Source organism: Uloborus diversus, chromosome 4 (genome assembly GCF_026930045.1).
Source record: "Uloborus diversus isolate 005 chromosome 4, Udiv.v.3.1, whole genome shotgun sequence".
Lineage (NCBI taxonomy): Eukaryota > Metazoa > Arthropoda > Arachnida > Araneae > Uloboridae > Uloborus > Uloborus diversus.
This window is the reverse complement of record NC_072734.1, coordinates 178,141,538-178,162,219: the sequence shown is the minus strand read 5'-3', so window position 1 is coordinate 178,162,219 and position 20,682 is coordinate 178,141,538. Positions and strand designations below refer to the sequence as shown.

At 31.5% G+C, this 20,682-nt stretch overlaps 1 protein-coding gene across 1 annotated transcript; it reads left to right on the top strand.

The window, feature by feature from the left end:
* The first annotated feature begins 7,208 nt into the window (after nt 1–7,208).
* On the top strand, nt 7,209–7,589 carry LOC129221019 (uncharacterized). The gene has a single exon (XM_054855455.1). The coding sequence runs from the start codon at nt 7,209–7,211 to the stop codon at nt 7,587–7,589; it is 381 nt and encodes a 126-aa protein (XP_054711430.1).
* Nucleotides 7,590–20,682: the final 13,093 nt, after the last annotated feature.

The window sequence follows — 20,682 nt, the reverse complement described above, 5'->3', positions numbered from 1 at the left end:
GTGTATAAATTGGACCCCAAGCAAATCGACAGGTTAACCACCCTTTGAACTGTTATATGGTTTTAAACCAGTGAAGCTTAGAGATTTTCCAAAAGTTTTGTTGCCTGATTCCGATGAATACTCACGACCTGAATCACTCAGAGAAAAAGCCCGGGAAAACATTTTGAAAGCTCAGAAGAAAATGAAACATGGTTTTGACAAACGTTATTGCGAAGCTTATAAGTATTCAGTTGGCGATGTGGTTGTGATAAAACGAGTGCCAGAATGTACTGGAAGTAGCACTAAAACTCGAGTCAAGTACCGAGGTCCTTTTGCAATAATTAAAGTCCTACCATCAGATGTGTATCAAGTTGCAGACTTCCGAACACAAGGGCAAGGGCGCAAAAGGCGGCCACATACGACTACTGCACACGCTTCACAAATCAAACTATTTCACATTGTGAACGAAGAAGATAGCACACTAGACAATGTGACGTGCAGCTATTCAGATGATGAATTACAAGCTAGCGAACCGTTACCGTCGAGCGAACTCATCTCCCCGTTTCCCGAGACTGATGAGACTACACAGCATATGAACGACGAAGTATATACATTCCGTAAGCAAAGAGCCAAGAAGTTGCCTATTCACTTGCAAGACTATATACTCTAGGTCGTGGACGACTAGATTGTAGGATGGCCGATTGTAAGCAAGAACTTGGGTTATTGAGAATGGCAACGATGGGGATTGGAATTACGATTTTTGTAAGACGTTGGATGTTGTTCGGAATTATCGGGTTTGAGAAAGAGATTTACGTTTGATGATTAAGTGATGTAACGTTTTTGATGTTTACGTTGTTATTGAATAAAAGCTTTGAGTTTTACACTTTCATGTTAAATTTCGGGTAGAAATGTGTCTTATTGCGGTTAAAAATTTAAATCAAGTGCCTTTCTTTCAAATTCAGCAACTGAAGCCTTATTTTTTGTTTTTAACCCTGCTTTGAGTTATAAAGTGGTACAGTATTGCTTGATGTAGAATAATTTTACACTGCAGCTGGATAGTCATAACTAACTTAGCAAATTAAGTAAAAATCAACACATATGGATATTAAAATGGCCTCTATTTTCTGCTTCATATCCAGAAATACTACAGTTTACGTAATATTCAAATCAAATATTAGCGGAAAATTTATTTCGTTGCATGTAGCTGTTTCTCTTGTTTAAACAACAATTTTGGTAGAGCTTTCTAAAGTGCTCGACTCCTAATGAAAAGCAACGTTAAAAGCAATACTAATATGCTGTAGCTGTTACAAAATCTGTTGCTATTTATCCTATACGAATATAAAGTAATTATGCATTATCCCTCCTGCCATGACTTGGTGTCATGGGAGTATTTTCAAGTTACGTATTATTTAAATCGACTTTAAAATATAATATAAATATAAATAGAAACGATGTTTCATATAATTGCATAATGGCTCAAAAATCGAAAAATGAATAATTTCTTTTAGTATCCTCTATCTGATAGTTAACATAACTTTAAAACTTTACATAAAAACATTTGCAACCTTAAGTCACTTGGAAATAAACATAAAAATGTCCCTGTGTATGCAACTGTTCCTTTTTGTGATAAATGTATTCGCGTACATTGCTGATGACAATTCAGTCTAACTAGTTAGAGTGATTACAGAATTTTAAGCAAATTCCCAAAGTTACGTTTAAAAACGGCATTAATGTTGCGAAAAAGAACTAATTTCTGCTTCTCTTTTCACATAAATTAACGAATATATAAACTGTTGTTTCATTTTTTTTTCAAAATCGACTATTTTTCTCTCATTTGTTTATTTTTCGCTATTAAAAATTTTTCAAACAGGTATAAATAAAGAGGGTGGGCAAATTATTGTACTCAAACTTTTCCGTATTTTTAGTTGTTTATTGTGGTTACATAGTTTTTTTATTTGAACATAGTATAAAGTTTATTTAAAATATGAATTTAACATACTAAACGTAAAGCACCTTCTGATTGATACTATAAATAGGTAAAAAAATAATCATTCAATATTTAGGGACTCCGCTTTAAGCTGCTATCTTCTGCTCTGATGCGGCGCACAGTGGTTCAAGGGCGGAAAAAATAGCCATTTTTAAGTTTTAAGATAAAAAAATTTCATGACGTAATTACTTAGCCCTTGAGTTGTAGTAACTTACTCCATAAGATTTTTTTTTTTAAAAAATCGTTTTTACAAAAATAAGCCGAGATTGTTGAACAATTATGTTTTTACTTTTTTCGGACGTACGCCTTATACTAGTCTTAATTCATTCGTTCAATAAGGAAGACTAAAATGTAATAAAAGTCATTTCTAATTGGTTTTTCACACTTATAGGATGCATATTACATTGTAGTTAAAATTAAAAATTCATCAAAATTGAAAACTACCTGAAATAAAAAAACATTATTTTCTTAAAAATATCATGAAAAGTATTGTGGAATATACTTTTATCGGCGGCTTCCGGTGGGCTAAAATTTACATATATCAATAGTTTAATTCTTCCTGTAAATGAACAACAACATTTTAGCTGCGACCACCTGAGACTGCAGTCGTGGCAGATGTTTTTGTTTGATCTTCGCTGTTTACGAATACCTATATAGTAAGTTAGAAAATAACTCGTGATGGTATGACGATGGCAAATTGCTTTATCATCAAAGAAATTGGTCATCAAATTTGACATGCTCCAGACTAACGTATGTCACAGTTTCACTACTTTGCAGGAGAGCCTAAAAACGTTTGTTTACTGTTTCCGAAAGTTGGGGCTTTTGAAACATTCATCAATAAATATAGAGGATTTTTTAAAAACAGATTTACGTTGTTATGGCTTAATGCGGAGCATTATTCTACATGCAATGCAGTAGTAACCTGAAAATAACAATTTTCGGACCCGTTTCGCTTTAAAGAAGATACATATGAGAAAGAAATTTTTAAAACTCATACAGAATTCTATATGAAATGTTGAATAACCATTCTGTTCACATAAAACAATGAAATTAGAAAATCATTAAACGTTTGAAATTTCTGATTTCCTTTTCGAAATCATTCTAGCATAAAGCTGTTCTTAGTTTGTCAACATTGCCAGAAATTATTGTTCGAGAGTATGGATTGCAATAAATAAACCTTGCGTGTGGCATACAACTGCTTTAATTTATATTTTTCACTAAAAACAGAAATGAATTTGAACTACAGAGAAACCCCGATTTGACGTTTCTTAGAGGCCTGAATCAATCATAAAGTACATAAAATATGGGAAAACGTCAATTCAAATCCAAAAACATAAAATATGGAAAACATAAAATACGGGAAATGTATAAAAAGCGAAAATCAGGTAAGGAAACAAAAATAGTAATAAAGGTTGCTACGATGAAGCTTATAAAATGTAAAAATGCGATATTTAAAAAAAAGAACATTATTATACACACCAGTTTAGATCATTCTATCGCATTAAGTAACGAATTCGGGCGTTTAGGTTGAAAATAGTCAGTAATAGTGAGTCATTGAATCCAAAGTAAATACAGCATCTTCTAGGATTGGGACATTTTGCAAAGTTTTTTCTTGGTCTATATGATAAAGAAAATAGTTTTCCACTTAAGCTCTTAAATGCAGTATTGAAAGAAGAGACGAGTTGTGTTTCTTCTTCTTCTTGTTCATCTTCATTGGCAGCCGAAAAGTCCATAAGGTCAACTACGAATGGAGCAGAAGCGTTCCTGCTTTCATAGATTAACTTTCAACAGAGTGGATTATGTTTAAAAATGCACAGAGGGAAACATTTTTCTTAATTTTAAAACATTTTTTCTCTTTTTTTTTTAACTGCCAAGGGAAAACGTAAAATGCGGGAAATTTATAAATAACAAACTTTCTATTCGGGTTAAATTAATATTATTAGTGTACGGAAAAACTGAGCCCTGATGATAAAAAACGTAAAATGTGGGGAAACGTGAATTCAAGAGACGTAAAATCGGGGTTTCGCAGTAAATACGATCAGCAAGCATGAAGATAAATATTACCATGCAACAATTTTAACAATTTTCCAAAACATTTTTTAAGAATACTCAAAGTTATTGAATTTTTTCCGCTTTTTGGTCGTTTTGAACCAATGTGCGGCGTGACATGCTTTTGATGAATTATATGACTACTTCAGTTACCTAGTGTTAAATAAAAAATCGTATTTTTATCAAAAAAAAAAAAAACATTTGTAACTTAAAATTTTAACGGGCACTGACACTGCTGTCAGTCACATTTAAGATTTTTTTTTTAATGTAAAGTGTTGCCAGTATAACTTTAATTTTTTAAATAACATATTTAATGTGTTCTAATAATAGAACTATGTAACAACAATAAAAAACAATAAAAATACAGAAAAATGTGAGTATAATAACTTGGCCACCCTCTATATATGCACGTACAGGTATACGCACAGCATATACAGAAATGCTGTTATTTCGTTCCTAGATATTTAAATAAGTTTCTCGTACACTTTTAGCATAAACAGAATCATTTAATTAATTAAATGCAGCCCAAAATTTGTTAATTAAATTTAGTTCATTTGCAAATAATAAGATGAACTAATTGATAACTTAGTAATAAACCCAATGAAGAGTAAATGGTGTCAATAATTATTTCCTAAACGCCATTATCAACTGCAAATTAAGAATAGAGCTTGATTAAAGAAGTTATAAAGAAGTTTTAGCGGATAAGTTTAATTAAGAAATTCTTTCGCCAGAAAGCTAAATCCAGGACTGATTCTCTAACTCTTGGGAAGGTAGTAATAAAACGAAACTTTCTAAAGCCATTTAAATACAGGGATTTCTGTATCTATTGTGGCAGTGAATGATGTGAGTTGAACAGTAATTTATTGAAGGTTCATTTAAAAATAAAATTGGATAACATGAGGGATGCAATGGCTGTTTTAGTAATTCGTTTAAGTAATTGAGCATCATCTCCGTCAAGTTACTTAAGTGCTTAATCAAAGGAATTAATAGCCCATAGAATAAAGATGAAAAATAAGTTTTTATTTTAAATGAAAAAGCATAACATTAAATTTGGTATTCAATCAAAAAAAAAATCTTCTAGAGGGATTTACTAATTTTCTAAACGGATGGTTATGAAATGTATATGATGTATCCTAATACATGGCTTATATTTTCCATTTTATCTCATTAGTTCTTTTAATAATAGTTGAAAGAATTAGTAGAAAAAAATAATTTTAGAGTAACGAAAATAATTGTGCAGTTTTTCGACAAAAAAAAAAGAAAAAAAAAGAAAGAAAAAAGAAAAAAAAAGAAAGAAAGAAAGAAAGAAAGAAAACAAACTAATAAATGATTGAAAATCAATTGAAGTGAAGTTTGTAAAAGGTGAGATGACTAAATACGCTGAGTATGTTCATTTATATGTCTCAGAACATTTCATACTCCAACTGGACAGCAATCTAAAAATTCAAATTAAAACCCAACTTTATTAATTCACAATGACCCATTCAAAGTCTTTGTTTTACTAATAAAAGTCGCACATTAAATGTGCAACCTTAACACATATGTGCCATCTTGCAACACCTGAGAACAAACTCTATACAAAATTTACACTTAAATACTATAGTACTTTCTATATAAACCCGTAGGATGAGAAGTAAAATACTTTCTTCTTAGTTATAAAATGACTAAAGGTAGTTCAATAGGTTGTTTAAAATATTAAAAATATTCAAAACACAGTAAGCTCCCGGTTATCCACGATCGGATTATCAGCGAGTCATTTAACAAAACAGAACATGTATATTCGTAGCAAAAAACAACAATGGCTGTTTTATTTTTTGGGGGAGGGGGGGGGGGGGGTCAAAAAATTGTAAATTTAACCTAAGTTGTTTTGTTTTATTTTCTCTATTTTCTTTTTTATTTATGTATTTTTTGCGCTTTTATCATCGTACATACACTTGCACTTATTGATGTTTGGTTCTATTGGGTAAAAATACAAATCATTTGTAGAATGTATTATGAATCAATATAGCCAAGTTTTTGAGGAACAACAATTTTTCCCTTATTAGTCTCTCTAGTCTGGTTTTTCCGTGATTTTTATTATTCGCGGTACTTATGCCACTCAACTTCGCATATAATAGGGAGTTTACTGTACAATACTCATCAGCCTTGGTTCAAATCTGCAAGATTGCAGTATGCCCTCGTTATGCAAATATCGGATCAGTAACGCGTAAAACATCTATGATAAATAGCTAACACAAGGAACAAAGCCATCTAAAAATGTAATGAAAGAACATAGTAGGCACAACTTTTAAGAGAAAAAAAAGTGCTTAAACATAGACAACTTATTTCAACTGTCAGAAAAAGCAAGTGTTCAAACAGATAGAAGAAAAAAAAATAAGGATGTAGTTTTCTTATTCATGAATGGAGACAAACTTTTTCCATTTTGAACAAGCTACTGTGACAGATCTGGAAAAATAGCAGCCCTAGCTCTTGACTTGACAAATGTAAATCAGGAGAAGTAAAACAAAGATCCTGTCTCTTGCTTTGACAAAACCGGGTACAGCTAAAAGCCTTTTGTTAAAAGGTTGTGATAAATTTCTGTAGTTTCTTCAACACCTTTCATGAAACTTTTAAATTGCGATTTTTTTCTTTTCTACTCATCCTGAGCCGTGACACATTTTGTTAAAAGTTTAATTTCTGATTTACTTTACAGTTATAAGCCTAGAAGTATGAATTCCAATTTTTATAAATAGTACCAATTTAAAGGGCACCTAACTTAGTTATTTACTAACAGTAAAGAAAACTTCTGACCATACTGAACATAGGTGGATTAGTTTTCAGTTATTTACTTAAAACTACAAAGCTCCATAAAAACACTGTAGTAGTGAAAATGAAAACAGAAAATACAGAAAGTATTTCCTATGTATATTTAAATCCCTCCCCTCCCCTTTATTATGAATGCGATGAGGACCGGAGGATAAAGCAGGAGATAACCGAAACAATTGCCTTATTCTGTCAATGAAGTTTTAAATTTAAGTATTTACTTGTTTTTTTGCATAATACCCACAAATAGGAATTTGACAGTGCCAAATATTTCGGTGGGGGGGGGGGGGACTAAGCTTAAGCTCTGAAAACAAAAATTTATAACCGTTGGAATTGTCAAACTTGAATATGAGGTTCGGTCTTATACAGAGAGTTTCCAAGAAAGATCTAAATGATAGACAATCATACAAGTTCACATGCAATGGAGACTAGTTTCAGAAGTTCCCTGTCCTCTGAAACTGGTTGGGCACGTGTCTTCAAGGATGGCTCTATCCTGGAAAGATCACATGGTGTTGAAGCTGGTATTCACAGGGAGCTTTTTAGTTTTTACTTACCGATGGGACCTCTTACTACTGCCTTTGACGGTGAAGTTGAAGCTATTACTGTAGCTGTTCAACATCCGTCAATTCGTGCCCACTCTTTTGAAAGATCAGTTCTAACGTCAGGTTCTAAAAGTGTGCTACAGGCATTCCAGAAGGATTTAAAGAGTGTCCAAAGAATTTTAGAGTGTTGGATTTTACTTAAGGAACTGGCCAAAAGAATTTCATTATAATGAATTGCTGCCTACTGCGAAATATTTAGCCAGTAAAAAAAAAGATACAGTGGCTTAGAAAAGAGCTTTGGTAGAACAGCGCTTGAATTAACCACTTTCATTCCATACATCTAAATTATTTGTCGATCTGACAATCAGAAAATATTCAAACTAGATATGATGAAAGGTGCGCTTTACAAGAGTTGGAAGACTCTGGGGGAAAACGGAACGATTCCCAGTTAGCGTAGAAAGACTGCAGTGGCTCTCTTTAGAGGCAGGTCTCACTGAACATGACTGTTTACAAAACCATCTCCATAGAATTAGCGTGGTGGATTCCCCAGAATGACATTATCATATTAAATTTTCTTGCAAGCAATTTTATTGTTAGTAGTTGGTTGTTTAATTTTTCAAAACAATTGCGTCAAAACTTTCAGTTTTGATTTATATCTATTTATAGACCTTAAAAAAAAAAGATAAAATATTCGTGTTAGCGTAATATGCTTGATATACAGTACTAATTTGTGACTAATAATATTTAGTATATAAAATGCACATAGAACATTTATTTGGAATAAAATATTTCAATTACTTTCTGAATACAATTATATTGAAAAGTTTTAGGCTTAAAATAAATGAAGCGGGAGTTTTAATATGGTATTTTCCTCGTCGGAAAAACTTTCTAATATTTGCGTGAAATCTGTCCTATGCATAATTACTACAACAGCAACAGGAGAAATTTAAACGAAACTAAATGAAGAAAGTTAAAAATTCAAAGTTCTAATAAGATTAGACTAAAATTATTTATTAATGTGTGCTAAAAATTAACAGAAAAAATCCTCAGGATAATTTTTGAGCGCATGGAAATAAATCAATATCTGAGGGTACTTACGGCAGTAGAGTTCAACAAAGCATTTCCCGTTAAGCATACAAGATGAGACAAGGTAATAATTTACTCTCCAGCTTGACAAAATGACGTTATCATTGATGAATGGACGCAGCATTCTATTTCTGAACTGTTTGCAAAAGAGAGAGAAAGACAAGCTAATATTGAAAGTTAAAGCTGTATATCTGAATATTTTCAGCTAAAGTGATAAAATTCTAGCTTTTTAACTTCATTTTTGCCTTCTTTTTAACTAGTTTAACTATTCCTTAGATAATTATTCTTCGCATCTTTGTTATAGCAGCCGTATCACATATTAATATATACCATGTGGCATACCTAGCATGGGTGATCCTCCTTGCGTACCTAGCAAGAGGTGGGGTAATTTGTGGTGTCATCCCCCTCTACAGACGCAAAAAAAAAAGGTTTTAATTTATGTACATGAAAAAATTAAATTCTAACATCCAATTTGGTTTCAGCCCATCTCCTTGTGGTCATGCAACTGCGTTTAATAGATATAATTTAAACAAATTAAATATAATTTAAACAAAGGGGGAAAATTTTTGAATTTAAGTATTCATATTTTTGAAAAAATTGCAATTCCACTTTAAGCGGCACCTGCCCGATGGGTAACACACGGTGCAGACCGCTTCTTCCGCATCCCGGTACTGATGCCATTATTATATATATATATATATATATATATATATATATATATATATATATATATATATATATATATATATATATATATATATTTGATAGCTATATAAGGATTGAAAAAGAACGAAAAAATCTTTTAAAAGAAGGAAAAAATGAAAAAATCCCGAAATACCCTGGGGTCTCATCAGGGGGTACTCCCCCCAAGGGTAGGGAAAAACCATGAGATGTTTCGTGAGTGCTGCTGGCGAAATTTGCCTAAAAAAGCAGCACTAGTCCCCGACATCAACAAAACAAGCAATTGGGTTACTGAAAATCCAGAATATCAGCATGACATGAAATACAAACATTGAACCTTTTAAAACGAAAAATACAAGTTTTATCTAAAGAAAATAGAACAATATTTAAAATACAAGATTTATATAAAGAAAATAGAACAACATTTAAACCACAAGAGAAACAAAATTCATAGCATTCAATCCTTATATTGCTATCAAATGTGTTGTCTACCAGTATCATAGAGCAGCCTGTGGCGCCTATTGAACTGAGTAGTGAAGTTCATTTTGGTTGACTTGTCCTTATTATAAATACAAAATATGATAGTGTTTCTATATATATATATATATATATATATATATATATAACAATAGATCTTAACAGAACACACGCGTTTCTGTGTTTCTTGTTTTTCCTCTCTTTCTTTATCCCTCCCTCCTCCTGTTTTATGTTTTTGTTTATTTGAACGCAATGCTATCATTTCATACCATCTGTGGAATACAAACAAGAATATCCTCAACATTTACTAGCTTCTTTTGAAGAAACACTAACAAGACGAAACGGAAAATTTTGATGTAGTTTTTGTAATGTATTAACGAGTAATATTGACTATTCTTTAAAATTTTTAAAGAGACCGTAACATTAACACTAACTTAAAACTTATGATTATGTCTAGCCTTTATTTTAGGTTATTCGTTATTCAGCATTCAACCCATTATAAGTGAGAAATTATCTGATAGATTGATAAGCAAAGGGAATTATCAAAACATTTGGAATTCTGCCGAATTCTTCATTTTCGTTACTTTTTTCTAAACATAGTTTTGCATTTTAAGAAGAAAAGCACTGCCGATTTGCGCCTTCCCCAAGAATAAATTAGAATTGTGGTGGGATTGGTGTAATTATCCACATCGACATTAAATATACCGCAAAGAAACAAAAGAAAGAAAAGTTTGTGGAAAAGTTTCTTTTTTTAGTTCGTAAGAAAAGCTACATTTCTTAGCCACAGCAAAAAAGGATACATAGCTGAAAATGTCTGCATGGGTTGTTTAACAAAGATTAATGGAAGAATGTAACGTTTAATTATTGCCTCCATGTGCTTACTTTAAAGGGTATAAAATGTAAATACGAAAGTGACGCCAGGTTATAACATTAGGATGACTAATTTGTTATTTTACAATCCTTTAGTTAAGTGTATCCTTTTAATTCACAACAACCAGTTTAAAAATAGGTTTATTGAAACTGAAAATGTCATTTTCCCCATCAGAACTACATAGGTACATTGCGTTTTTGTCAATATTTTTAGTTATTTTAATCGTAGTTGTAAATAACTATTATTAATCATAAATTGTAAACCTATATAGCTCTGATGATCCTGATTCGTTTTTCTCCTATGTGGTGGGAGTTTTTACTCTTACTGGTCTTATCATGGAATTAAATTGGTTGGATTATTTTTAAAACAGGAAGAAATTAGCAAGAAAACAAATCCTGTAGTATGATTTGAATACTATGCCCTTGTTTCTGCGTTACTCTCTAAACATAAATAAAATTAATTTATTGTCGCATTCAAAGGTGGGTTTTCTAGTAAAGATAGATTGCTATATCACAAAAAGAAATTCGAGAATTCAAAAAAAAAAAAAAATGCTGTAAGTACTAGTGAGATACTGCTGTAGGAACATGTACTGTTTTTTTTTTTTTTTTTTTGAGATATGGGAGGGGGTACATTTAAGAATGCCTTTATCGTCAGTCATGACGTAATGTAAGGCGTTTCTCTCAACTGCTATACAGGTTAACATTAAATAATAATAATAAGTCTGCTGCTTTTTTATTGGAGACTAGTGGTACCCGCATGGCTTTGCCCGTGATAGAAAAAATAAAAGGTCTTTTGGTTCGCCTGTATATTTACAAATAATGTATGGTGAATTTTCTCGCCAATTGGCTTGTACCCTTGTTACGGTTCCACGTTATGATAATTTCGTATCTCGCCATTTGGCTTGTGCCCATGTTACGGTTCCACGTTATGATAATTTCGTAATTTACTCGTCCAGCTTATGATAGTTTTGTTCTTAAAATTGGAATAGAAAAATAACCGCATCGAGTTTTCGAAAAATCGCTTCGAGGTGCACACCCCCATGCTACAAACTAACTTTGTGCCAAATTTCAGGAAAATCGGCCGAACGGTCTAGGCGCTATGCGCGTCACAGAGATCCAGACATCCTCCGGACAGACTTTCAGCTTTATTATTAGTAAAGAAAATTACTCTTTGACATGTGTAGGGTGACGCAATCAAAAATATTTTCCCCTTTGTTTGAAGTGCCACAAAAGCAGAAAATCGCGCCAACTTTTATGCAAAAATGCAAAAAACTACATATTTCTTTAAGACAGCAAATCGCGACCCGAAATAGGTAAATTTTAAATGAAATTCTAATGCCAACTTTTTGCAGTTGTAGTAATATGTAAGAGTCAAGCATTCATGTGAAATTGAAAGTTTCGTGATTACCACTACATGCTGGTTTAATCACATAGTACCATTTGGATATTGCGATTAAACAGATATGAACTTGCATATCTGTTTAATCGCATCTGTTTAATCGCTTTATTTGTTTTAGCATTTTTTTAAAACTTAACAGTGTGTTTATACAAATTTGGATACCTATTCATGCATTTATAAACAACTAGCACTACTACCAGACTAAGCAAATAAAGTAGCTTTGAGTAATCTTGTAAAAATAATTTCAATTTCCGAAAAGAAATCCCCTTTCATTTTATTATATAATTAATATGCGCATAAAGTCTTCTTGATACAGCCCTTTCATAAACAGACCTTTGAATTCTACATTATTTTCTAAAACGCTCCAATAAGCCAAATACAATAGTCCTGGAAAATTCACATTTTAAGATAAAGAGATCCTATCAGCATCTATTAACACTGCCATCAAAAACCTTGTCATGATCTTCACTTTAATACGGATAGCAGATTGTGAAAAATGACAATTATACTTATAAATACCCTTGCAACCTACGCACAAACATCACGGAAAATCAGAAAAAAAATCAGGGACGAATTCAAAATTTGATTGAGGTATGGTCAAAGTGAATTGTTGGGTTGCCCAAGGCTTCCAAGCCCATATGTGCAAACGGACAAAAATACAAAAAATAGTAAAGACAATTATCGTGGGAGTTAAAATGAAAATTTGTGCTGGAAGTTAATTGGAAGTTTTTATGCTTTTTTTACTTATTTAAAGGAAACACCAAAGATTGAAAATTCAGGACACATTTCAGATTTTGGAATGCAGAAAAATCAATATTTTCTCCTTTTCATTACTAATTGGTATTTGTTTACAATGCATTAAAAATGAAAATATAAATTTTTTCCAGCGAAAAAAAAAATCGAGAAAACGATAGAAAAAAGGAAAGAAAAACAGTAATAAAATGAAATTTGAAAAAATCATTCATTAAAAACAAAAAAAAAATGATTAATTATATCTAATAAACAAACAAATGTATTTTGTTTGCATATTTTATTACTCTCATCACCATTTACTAAAAGAAAAAAGAATAAATAAATTAGGAATATTATCAAATATAAATAAGTATCATTCATATTTCAGGAGAAAACGGTAATGAATTTCAGAGCATTAGCAAAAAGATGAATGTAATTACTTTTGCAAGAAACATGTAATTATATTAATAAATCGATAAGGTTTTAAACAGAAGGAAATAGTTTCTTTGTTTTGCATCGTTGTTTCTGTTTTCATTACTTCAATTGTTTTCAGAATGATGCTTTGTTGCGACAAAAAAAAAATGATACGTTTTGATTAAATAGCTAATTGCTTTTTGCGATATTTTAAATGAAATGTTTCTGGTAGCTTTTTTCAAACCTGCATTGACACAACTATGAAAATAACTGAACCAATCAATTTATGTTTTTTCCTCTGGTATTTGAGCTCAAAGAAACAAAGGATCAAATGTTTACTCATTTCAATAGAAATAGATGGAGAATTTAATTTGTTAAATTCAAAATATGTATTTCTCTAACAAAACTATGAATTTTTTATTAAGTACAAAAAGGAAAAATAAATAAAATGATGCTATTGTCTAACCACCGGTGATATGGAAAGGTCAACATTTTATCGTTAAAACACATGATATTTTCCCTCATAAGCTCTATCGTTTCTCTTAATACTTCAAACTTAATTACGGCCTTATTACGCCTTTGGTATTTTGAAATATTGTTGCAATATTGAACAATATATATATATTTTTAAACTTTCAAAGGCAAAACAGCACCACCATTTTTTAAACCACCGTTGTTTATAAATTTTGTAAGTCTTACGACATTCAACTACATCGATTTAATGCATATTCAATTAAAAAATAAATGAGAAACCGAAAAAAAAAAAGACTTTTTCAATATTGACACGCTTAATATGAGCAATTCACGAATTTTCTTGAAAAAAATCTAGAAAAATTTATTTATATGTTATCCCCTTCACCTTATCTTATAGTATAGGAGACATTTACTCAAACCGTGATAAGTTTTTAAAAATGTAAATAGTTGTTAATAAATAAAGTTGAAACATCTCAACTCTTGAATTCTAAAAGCATTATGAAATATAAAAAATCTCAAAGTCAAAGTAGAATGGGTACGTTTGGAAGAATTCGTATTAGTTAATGTAATATAGAGATGCACAGCTATATAAAAAAAAAAAAATACCAAAAAAAAAATAGGAACAAGAAATGTGTTGACTATTTCTAAACATAATTTCCAAACCACAGATTTTAGCTCCTATATTATCAGTTGCCTTCTCCAATTACTATTGCACTTGGACCATTTTCGGTGGTTCTTTTATTAAAATGAATGAAAGAAATACATTCGTAAAATGCGCCATCTCTCGGCAATATCACATAATAAAGAGGGTTAATTATGGTTTTAAACAATTTCAGCAATAAGTTTTGCTTTTACAAACGCTACTTGTTGCAAAAGTATGATAAATAATAACTAATGAAGTATAATATACACGCTTAAAATGCTTCTGTATACATAAACATCTTTAAATATGCAACATCGGTGCTTCATTGTGAACTGAAAGATTAAAACAGATTAATCATCAGATTTGATTTCGTAATTATTCATTTTTCAATGCAACAGTTACGAGATAGTCAAGGGATTTAAAGAGATAAAATACTCTGTTTCTTTTTTTAAACAAAATTGTTGCATTATCATTTTTTAAAAAATATTCCTTTGAATAATGTAAATAGAGTTTTCCCACCTCAACAGTCGATGGGCGGAGAGATTGTTGCTATGACAACGCCACCGTCCGTTTAAAAATGGTAATAACCAGTTGTTGAAATCATTTTGTGTGTGTCAAGTACACTTTGAAACGTCTACCCAGGGACACGCTATTCTCTTAGGCTTCGCGTTTATGGAATACATTTTGGAACATCTTTCAAAAGTACTGTCATAAAAATATTTAATTTAAGACATTGTTTTTTGAAAGAGGTGTTTGCTTCATTTATCATACGCGTTAAATGTCTTTTCAGCAATTTAATAAGCCTGAAAAATTGTTTTTTTGCGACATTAATAGTTGAAGTTTCTTTGTAATCTTGTAGTTAATGAGTTTTTCTCTACAATGCATTATTATATGTTAACATTTAGTTATACACACGCGTCGGGGTTTTTCTTACTTACTACAAGAGGTTTTCTTGCAAATAAATAGTCATTAATTTTTGCATGGAAGAGAAAGCGCGTACTTTCTGAGAAGATTTTTTAACTTCTAAAAGTTTGCCTAAAAGTTAAAAGGGTGATTGCAAAATATGATGAGGTGTTATGAACATCTACTGAGTAAATAATTCGGCGAAACACAGTCAATTTTCATACGCATAAATAATAAATTATGCCATTTTGCTGTCTCAATCAATCAATATATATATGCATAAAATTTGACATTTTAAATTCAAATTATGTTTTTCGCAATCACGAGCGTGTGTGTATGTAGGCCTGCATGTCTTTGTGCAGGCGTGTGCGTGTGTACGTCTATGTAGGCGTGTGTGTCTTTGTGTAGGCGTGTGTGTGTTGTGTATGTAAGAGCGTGTTTGTGTATGCCCACGCGCGTGTGTGTAGGCGTTCGTGTGCGTGTGTACGTCTATGTAGGCGTGTGTGTCTTTGTGTAGGCGTGTGTGTGTTGTGTATGTAAGAGCGTGTTTGTGTATGCCCACGCGCGTGTGTGTATATGTATGCGACAGTGTGTAGAAATTCATGTGTGTGTAGGATATGGATGCAACCTGGAGAGGTGCTCTCTAGAGGAGCAGCATCAGGAGGGCCAGTCGACGTTGGTGCTGCAGAGGGAGGCGCGGGGGGGGGGGAATAAAATCATAGGAACGCCATTCAAAGGTCAAGTGAGAACAATAAGCAATTCGTGATTGCTCAAAAAATTTTAAAAAAGTACCAAAAGACGCCGCCAGGATACATTTTGGCTCTTCTAACGTGTATTACTGTAAATATTGAAGGATTAAATGCTAGTTGACTAAGTAAGCATCGGCTCCATTTACAACAAAGGTTTTTTTTGTTCAAATGCTGTTATTTTTTGTGTTTTTGTTCTACAATCGAAATAGACAAAATTGAACTTATATGTCAACGAATTTGAACTTTTTATAATATCCGTTGAAATGTTCCAAGAAAGGCATGAGCCGCACAGCATTTTCTACGGTGACTCTAAACAGATTCGAATAAAAATATATCACCTGTAATGCTATTAAAATTTCGAAAATAGCAAAATCGGTAATATTTTTATACTACACAAGTTAGCAGATATAGCGACCTCGTTGCCATGTGTTGTGTAGTGTGTGCATCAAGCAGGCGTTCAGTTGACCGCACAGTGGAGATGGCAAAGAATTGTATGTTTTAGACATAATTCATTCTATTTTGCGCAAGGAATAGAGGTTTATTCCGAAATATAACAATATTGTGAAAGAACGTGCCTCAAATTCTGTGAAATCTTGTTTTATAATGACTTCGTTTTGTGGTAAATTTATCAGAAATGGACCTGCAATTCACTATAAACCGATCACAAAGCGATAGTCTAAAAAAAGCACTCTAATTTGTAGCATAAATTCATATCTTTAATGAAACGATATAATCCACAAAAGAAACGGTTAATTTCACATTTTTAGAAAACCTACTAAATACACATTTGCTATTTATTTAATTAATTTTTTACTTGACTAATTAGCACTTCTACAAAGTACTTTTTTTTCTTTATGTTTTGGTTTTTTTAAAATGCGAAAGACTTTTGAAAAATATTAGTTTTTTTACATTCTTAATCTAAAAAAAAAATTTGCATCGTTATTATTTCAAACACATTTCTTTAAGCTAGTTTTTGCTTTCTTTATTTTATTTTTATTTTTATTATTTTTTTTAAGAAGCGAAGTGATGAAGCATTTTCGTCTGTTTTGATGTTTTTAGGATATGAAAAAATACAAAATAAGAAGGTTCTCCAGCAAGAAAAGAAAAAAAAAAATGTCTTCAAATATGATTAAAAAATACGTATGGTTAATTAAATGCTATTTTGATTTAGCAAAGAATCGTTAAGGTAGCTTTAAAAATATTTTGCTAATTTGATAAAATACTGTATTTTTTTCTTTGGTGTACTTCCCTTTTTGTTGTTGTTGTGTGTCAGCTAGGCTGGCAATTTGGGGCGAGATGCTTCACTTTTCCAACTGTACCGCAATTTGGGGAGAAGTCCGATTTCCACAGTACACATGCCACAAGAGTATGTTTTGTTGGGTAGGCAACCTTTCACAGCACAATAAATTCACACAAAGTAAGGACAAGGACAGGAGTGAAAAAGAACATCCATGCTCAAGCCGGTATTCGAACTCGGGCAAGTCAATTGGCGAGAAATTCACCTTACATGTTTTGTACATACAGGCGAACCAAAAGACCTTTTGACTTTCTACTACGGGCAAAGCCGTGCGGGTACCACTAGTATTTCTATAAAAATATAAAATATCAGTGAAAGGTGCTACGGAAGCCATCTTTAAACATCAATCGCAAAACAATCTTCCGGATCAGTTTCAAACTTCAGCTCAGAGGTGTATTTCGCTTTCAAATCAACAGTTCCAGAACTGACAAATTCTACTGAAAAATCTGTTTCCAAGTCATGACGACCGGAAACAAAATTTGGGCTTTCAAGCAACAGAACACGAAGGAAAATTCATGAATCAGCTTATGTTTCCGCCATCGGAAAATAAGACTCACAAAAGCAGAAAGTTGAGTCTCGAAAATCGTTATTTTTGAAAAGGACTCTTCTTTTAAAAAAAAAGATCAACTATATCTTCCTCTGACAATCTCAAAAAATCCACTTCTGCTTCTAAAGGTATGATATTTGTATTTTTGATACAGAAAGCTGATTTTGCAAAGCAAAGTCAAAGCTACTGGGGAAAATAAATATGATTCAGTTTAAAGTTAAAAGGGAAAAGATTAAATAAATAAATAACCAACATATAGGAAAGAAAGGAAGAAGATTTCAATACAATGTACTGTTTTAAAAATTATGTATATAGTTTTAAAAATGTATTTATGAAAATAGTTGTCAAATGCATTTACTTCTATGTTTCTTACAAATGTTTAAACATCTTAATTAAAAAATAAATATGAAGATTTTTTTTCTTACTAAATGCTTTACTTTATTGCTTCTTGGAAGAATGTTGGTTATAGTTTTCTTTTAGTAAATATCAGAATATACCCTTGTTCCTTTAAAAATTCGCAACTCTAGAGCTCGAATACACTACCTTGCGGTGATTAACAATATTGCCAAAAAAAGTAAAACATTCCATTCCACGTGTTTTCTTTGGGGTAAATTACAATCTTCAGACAGTTTATAGTGTAATGTAATTTCAGAAGAATAGAAAAGAAAGCTTCCCACAAACACGAAGAAAAATTACTCTCATTCACTAAGCGTCAAAGCAAGTGATAAGTTACAGCATGTGTTTGTTTTACCTCTTTCATCCGCCATTCCCTATAATTTATTAGAGTTACGAATATATCTCTGTTTATGTTTTTGTACTTCACTAAGAAATTTCTGGTATTTTATTTAGCGTGAAAAAAACATCGTTTAAATATTTTTTTAAGAACAGAAAATAATAATTTTCCCAAATTTGTTTTATGCTATTTTCTCATACAAGTACAAGAAAAGAGCGAAATGAGTCCCTTTTTGTCTATCTGTCCAAACTCCATCCAAATAATGTTTGAGAGAGAAATTAACTATATGTAATTGTTGGAACTGTGAAAATAGAGAATTCAAACTGTAGAATATTCCCAATGTTTTGTGTTCTTGTTGAATTATTAATGTTGTTTTATTGATTAAAATTTATGCGAAGTAACCGTTTTTTATTTTTCTCTAATACCTTTACTTTTTGTGTGGCAACAGTGTGTTTTCCAATGTATAAAACTGCCGGTGTTGTGGAAGACAGGCTTGCTTTGTTTTTCTTCACACGCGCGTGTAAATCTTAACAATGTTTTAACCTGTTTTTAATAAATATAGTTCTTGTTTTGAACTTGTGCTGTCTCGCGACCTTAAATTCAGTTTAATTATGTTGATGGAAGAATTCTGGACAAATGTCCCGTTCCTGCAACCTCAAGACAAAGATGTTTAGATTTAACGGTAATAAAAGAAGAAAATAGTTTAATTTCGATAATTTAAGAAATAAATAGATAAACAAATATATAAAGAACTGTGTTTCAAAATCTGGATGCAATTAAGAGCCATTGTCTGTAAGAATCAGGCAGGTTGTGATTGTTGACATTTTTAATTTTCTTTATTTTTGCAAATGTTGTTACTTATCATGAATGTAATGTTTGTGCAAAATATGAACTTTGTCTGCCTTACCGTTTTTGGGAAATTAATTTTTTAAATTTAGGGGGCGTGGCACATTTTTGCGTGTTTTTCAAATTTGCAGATTTTAAAGTTCTTGTTGCTTTAAGCGCCCCTATAATGACATGGATTTTTAAATTCTATACTATTATATGGTCTTCTTAGATACTATTACAGCTGTAAAACTGGTGTTACTACGAGAGCGACGGTCACGAACTCCGTTTAAAAATGACCGAAAATGAATTTTTTTACTACATTCAATGCCAATTTTCTCAAAGCACCTTTATGATGGCACCAACGTTTTTACATCAATTCCTAGCTACACTTTCAAACATCAAAAATATGTAATAAAATTGGTGTCACTATAAGGGCGCCAGAAGATATTGGAACTTTTATGTGATAAATTTCACAAAAATGCAAATGTTTAAAATCTAACCACTACTCTCGCCCTCATAGCAGAAATCTGAAACTAATTAAGTTTGATAACCAACATGTTCGTCTAACATATGAAATGAAAAAATCGGTGTCACTCCTATTACTTTCGGAAATATAATGATTCGAAATTAGTATGTTATGGAGTTATTTAAAAAATGACTTTTCTAATTCCAATGTTTTTTGCACGGTTTGTTTTAAACTTTAATATAAAATTACAGTAGTGACACCTAAAATAATATGTTTCTAATATTTTTTTTATAAAAAAAAAGCTTTATAAAAAGTATTAGAAACACAGTAAGTCGATATAGGTACAGAAGGACGTATTGTGTAATGTGCATTATGGCTAAAATAGTCGTACTATATTTTTTCAACCATACTAATTTTTTATCTGTTATTTATATAAAAATGCAACTATTTATAAAAAAAATGTCTTAAATCGTGATGAACATAATGTATTATATAGCGAGCATTCAGAATCTGAAACATAATTTGAAATTTGAAGATGACGTAGACTAAAACATCGAATCATTATATTTCCGAAAGTAATAGGAGTGACACCGATTTTTTTATTTCATATGTTAGACGAACATGTTGGTTATCAAACTTAATTAGTTTCAGATTTCTGCTATGAGGGCGAGAGTAGTGGTTAGATTTTAAACATTTGCATTTTTGTGAAATTTATCACATAAAAGTTCCAATATCTTCTGGCGCCCTTATAGTGACACCAATTTTATTACATATTTTTGATGTATGCAAGTGTAGCTAGGAATTTATGTAAAAACATTGGTGTCATTACGAAGGCGCTTTGAGAAAATTGGCATTGAATGTAGCAAAAAAATCCATTTTCGGTCATTTTTAAACGGAGTTTGTGACCGTCGCTCTCGTAGTGACACCGATTTGACAGCTGTAATAGTATCTAAGAAGACCATATAATAGTATAGAATTTAAAAATCCATGTCATTATAGGGGCGCTTAAAGCAACAAGAACTTT